This window comes from Pundamilia nyererei, unplaced genomic scaffold, assembly GCF_000239375.1.
Source record: "Pundamilia nyererei isolate P.nyererei 1_Seehausen unplaced genomic scaffold, PunNye1.0 scaffold02634, whole genome shotgun sequence".
Classification (NCBI taxonomy): domain Eukaryota; kingdom Metazoa; phylum Chordata; class Actinopteri; order Cichliformes; family Cichlidae; genus Pundamilia; species Pundamilia nyererei.
In genome coordinates this window covers 1-5,108 of record NW_005190035.1, presented here as the reverse complement: position 1 = coordinate 5,108, position 5,108 = coordinate 1, and the positions used below count along the sequence as shown (strand labels likewise).

The following is a 5,108-nucleotide window of genomic DNA, read 5'->3' as shown; positions in this document are numbered from 1 at the left end:
TATATATATATATATATATATATATACACACACATATATACACATATATATATGCCAAACTCACTTTACATCCATATACTTTTTCAAATATGTGCATTAGCTGAGTTAAAGTGTAAAGATTAAGATACTTAGATTTACCCGAGACAATATAAGAGAGGGAAACATAGTCAAAGTATTTTGAATTCTGCATGCAGAATTATGAAGCAGTGCAGATGGTGGTAGAAGTTTAACTTCCAAGGAGAAAAAGTTTAAAAAGGAATCTTTTTAAAAATGTAAATGTTGGTGATTCTATACAGACTGTTTATGTTCTAGTGAGTGTTGACAGGTTAAAAGTTCTTTTATACAATGCTTAACAAATGAATTAGAGCGCCACCGTGTGATAATGACTTTAACCGCATTCACGATGTCTTTAATCAAAATGATAGTTTTAATTCTGATATATAATCCATGAACTTTCACATTTCCCATTTTACAAAAAAAGCAGAAAAAATTAGCAGAAATTACTTTTTTGATTAATAAGCCAAATGAGTTATTCATTTGCATTCCTGAACAGAAAATAGGAGTAGATGTAGCAATAAGCCTGCCAAATTATTGTACTTTATTCTAACAAAATGCTTTTGTCAGTGCAGTATAGCTCTAACAGTGCCTCTGATTACACGGGTGCACAGCAACAATTGCACTTTTTTGTGTCCAGATCTTTAAAGGAGAGCTGAATCACAGGACAACATGCTGTAAGTGCGACATGAAGAACGATTCCAGGAGCTTCTTTTGGATTCTGCCACTAATGGTGGAAGATTCAAGATATAAAACCTACAATGTGGTACTGAATTTTCTTTCATTAAAAGCAAGGGTATATATACTTTCTAAATGTTAAGAGAGCAATCTGTTTTACATAAAATCTTCATGGTTTGCAGAAGCAAGGACTCGAAGCTTTCTTTGAGTTACAACAAGTATCTGGTGATGACCAGATATACTGCAGCCGCTGTGATGAAAAGCAAAATGCAAACATTGTGAGTGATGAATCTGATCTCTTAAAGTTTTTATCACAAAAGATCAGTGCCTCTTGTTCATGTAGTTGTTTTTATGTTGTGTCCTAGAAATGGGAGATAACTCAACATCCAGATGTTCTGACCCTCCTGCTAAAGAGATTTACCTTTGACTACAAGCTGAGGCGCTACGTCAAGCTTCACTGCAAAGCTGATGTGCCTCAAACTTTACACATAGAGGTATTTTAGACACAACAGGGAATCGTTTCAACTTTTATTTATTACATTTAATGACTTTGTTTTATTTGTATCTCTCCAGAAATATACTTATGAGCTCTACGCCGTGGTTAACCACTTTGGCAGTCTCACAGGAGGACACTACACCGCAGAAATCAAATCATATGAAAATGGGCAGTGGTACTGCTTCGATGATGGACGGGTTAAAAGTGTAAGGGAGCATAATTTGACGAGTCCTCAGACAGTTAAGTGCTTAACAACATGACATTAAGTCATTAATTTATTATTATTTTTCATTTTCCAGGTCAAACTATTTTTGGCTAAAGAAAACCCACTGAGGTAAACACTTCTTTTTGTCTAATGCCACATGAGGAATATTTCCTGAGCTAGAATCAAGTTATGTCTGACATGATGCAGCTGTGTTTCTAAAACCCCTCCCCAATAACAGCTCTTCTACAGCTTACATCCTCCTGTACAGGAAAGGTAAGTTTTCTTAAGATCACCTCTTGTAATTTTTTTTTAAATTAATGAATATAATTTATTTGAAAGGGTTAACCCAGCGGAAAAAGAAAATTATTTCCTACTGTTAATTCAAAGTGAAGGTTTGTATGGTTGTACGGTCTTTACCTTTTGACAGGGGTGGGCAATTCCAGGCCTCGAGGGTCGTGTCCTGCAGGTTTTAGATCTCACTCTGGGTCAGCACACCTGAATCAAATGATTAGTTCATTATCAGTCCTTGGCTATATCCCAATTCAGGGTCTGCAGCCTTAAAGGCCGCATTTTAAGGCCGATTACGTCACAGCGACGCGACGAAGGCTGTCCCAATTCGAAGGCTTCTCGAAATGCGGCCCTCAAATGCGTCCTTCATTTCCCTGAATTTTAAGGACGTTGCGGTGTAGACTTCGTGGCCCAACATATCCCAGAATGCATAGCGCGGCGGTGGGTGTGGATGATTTTGCCGGAAAAAAAACGGCGGATGAGGGGCGCCCGAAGAGTAAACTTTAAGTAAGGGCTGAATATTATGTCACTTATTTATGTGCAAATGTTTACTAGCGAAGAACATTAAAACATTACTGTTGGCCACATGTCGGCAAAGTTATGTGACATTAGTGACGTTTGTACTAACTTGGTTTTAAAGCCTTTACTTTAAAATATACACCGTCCAATAGCTGAGCTTAATCTTACAGAGAATGATCAAAGCTCATGTAGAAACAAACAAACAAATGAACAAAAGATTTTCTCCTTCATTTCTGTCAAACAATGCTGTATGAAACGTTTCCAGCTGTTAGTATCATGGTTGCTAGGCAACCTGGGCAGCGCAACGGAGGCTAGACCGTCCCATTTCACAAGCCTCGCACTTCCAGCCTTAGCGGTCTTTAAGTACGCGGCCCTTGAGGATCGTTGAGGCTGCGTACTTTAAGGCTGCAGACCCTGAACTGGAGAACTTCAAGACATTTATAGGAGGTAATTTACCCATTTCAATCAGCTGTGTTGGATCAAGAACACATCTAAAACCTGCAGAACACCAACTCTTGAGGCCTGGAGTTGCCCTTATGATATATATAAACTGATGTTTTGATTTGGAGCCAAATAAATAAAATTGACTTTAATTGTAATTGAAGGTGACATTATTTCACTAGACTTAGATGTGAGGTGTTTCCCAAAAGCTGTAGATAAAGATCATATTAAGAGTATCTGAAGAATGACTTGGACCTGTAGGAGGAGCCAAAACTGCATGCTTTAAAGAAGTACTGGTTGCTTTTGTTTCAGTTTTAAGTTCTTTCACTGTTTTGAAGAACACTAATGTACAAATCAGAAAATTAATCAGTAACACAAATTGATTAAACTATTTTTTGCACAATTGATTTGCCAGTTCACCTAAAATATTCATTTCCTAAAAGCCAAATGTCACTTAATACAGCTTTTCTTTTTTATGGAGTGCCAGTTGTTTTGCCACACACATATCAGACTGATGCAAAAATGATGGCATTCATAATAAATGCCATGAGAGCAATAATCTCTTCTCCAAATACAGATTACTCATTGATCATTCTGTGTTTTACTAATCTTCCATTTTTCTGTTCAAAGTGAGAAAAGAAGCTCCAAAGACTGATGGAAGTGATCACGACGCTCAGTGTGCACATTCAGACGTCAAGGCTGAAGGAAGGAGTCATGAGACACACAGAGGGGACACTGCTTTTCCTCATTATCAACCAGAGAGATATGATGACAAAAGGAAGGACATTTTAAAGGGCTTCAACAGTGATTTGCCAAAAAGCTGCCGTGATGATGGAGTTTTGGGAAAACTGATGAACTTTAATGGAGAACCGGATAAACAGCCAAACCAAAGAGCAGCACGGATAAACAAAACAACTGAACATCAAATGAGTATTAAAGCAGATGTTCAGTGGCTTGATTCATATAAAAAGGCACACATGTATCCTGATATCAACAGAAGAGAAAATTTGAGAACACACAAAATTCATGGGATTCAGCAAAACATTCCCAAAAGAAACACCAGAAGGTACGAGACACTTCCTGGGAGGCTACAAACAACACTGATACTGAGACTGGAACAAAAACAAGTACACCAAGGAGTAGCCCAGGAAGAAGTAGACAGAAACCTGTAGACACAAAAGCTGAGGAAAAGAAGAAGGAGGCACTAAAAGAAGCATCAATACAAGGAAACAGCCTGTTAGACAGAGAAGGAACAGTTCTGTCACTGCTGCTGATAAAAGGATTGTAATGGTTACTGTTGTTCAGTCCTGGACCCAACAAACTACTCCAAGAGTTACCGTACAATCAATGAAGCCTCTAATTACAAAAAGTCAGTAAATCAGACCAGAAATTTAAACTCCTTAAACAGCAACAATATGAAAACACAGAATGTTGTTACTATAGACAGCAAACTCGGGACCAAACACAAGCAACAACAAACTACAAGCGAGACAGAGAAAAAAAATGTTATGAAAAAACCTTGGAAGTGATGTTGTTAATTGTGACAGGTAAACTGTGATCAGGAATGTATTTGTTTACATTTTTATATGTCAGTGTCTTTCTTATTTACTATTGGCTAATGCACATAGGTAATCATAGTTTTACAGTTTGGGTCTCTCCACATGTTCTCTGTAAATCCAAATAAATCACTAACAAACTGTGTTTGTATTTAAAATGTTCAGTAAATTCTTTAATGAGACTTTCTGCATTTGTGTTGTCAAGATATGCAGTTGTTACTTGCTGAAGATCTCAAACACACCTTTTTGTATGGTGGCCCTGAGAGGTCAGATGCAGTACAGCAGCTGCAGAAGTGACAGAAATGAAAACATATGATGGACTGCTGTATAAAAAGTGATAAATTTGCATGTGTGTAGAAAACCCTTGTGTTCTAATAACATGATTCATGTGTGATTTGTGAGCTTTTGTGGCATTTTTTGGCTTCCATCATGTTTTGTTCAGCTTTACTTCTGTTGTGTTTGTGTGCTTTTGCAGCATTTTCTATTTCCTGTGTTTCCTGTGGTTTCAGTAAGTTGGTTTCAGTAAGTTCTTTCTCTCAGGGCCACCATACTTTTCACTGAATCAGTCAAGATGTTGTACATGGTACACGTTTTATAATGGAACTGATAAATACTATTTGCAGTGATTTTCAATGAGATAAATTTTAAAGAGGAACAGCTGATAAACAAACACACCCTGCTGTCATCATAAACTGAGATATGAGTTTAGATTTCCAGTCAGGAGATGTCCAATAAAGAAACACATTCACACACTTGGTTATTTAAGTTGTTACATGCCGAGTGCTGCACAGGAACTATAATGTAGGCCAGGGGTCGGCAACCCTAGGCACGTGTGCCACAGTTGGCACGCGAAAGGTTAACTGATGGCACG

General features: G+C 37.7%; 1 protein-coding gene across 1 annotated transcript; it reads left to right on the top strand.

Moving 5' to 3' along the window:
• Positions 1-695: 695 nt before the first annotated feature.
• LOC102197951 (ubiquitin carboxyl-terminal hydrolase 26-like) lies at positions 696-4,380 on the top strand. Its single transcript, XM_005755718.1, has 7 exons — positions 696-820; positions 915-1,010; positions 1,098-1,226; positions 1,306-1,434; positions 1,528-1,562; positions 1,672-1,706; positions 3,312-4,380. Exons 1-7 carry the CDS (start codon positions 743-745, stop codon positions 3,851-3,853), a joined length of 1,044 nt encoding a protein of 347 aa, XP_005755775.1. The 5' UTR covers positions 696-742; the 3' UTR covers positions 3,854-4,380.
• The last annotated feature ends 728 nt before the right edge of the window (positions 4,381-5,108 follow it).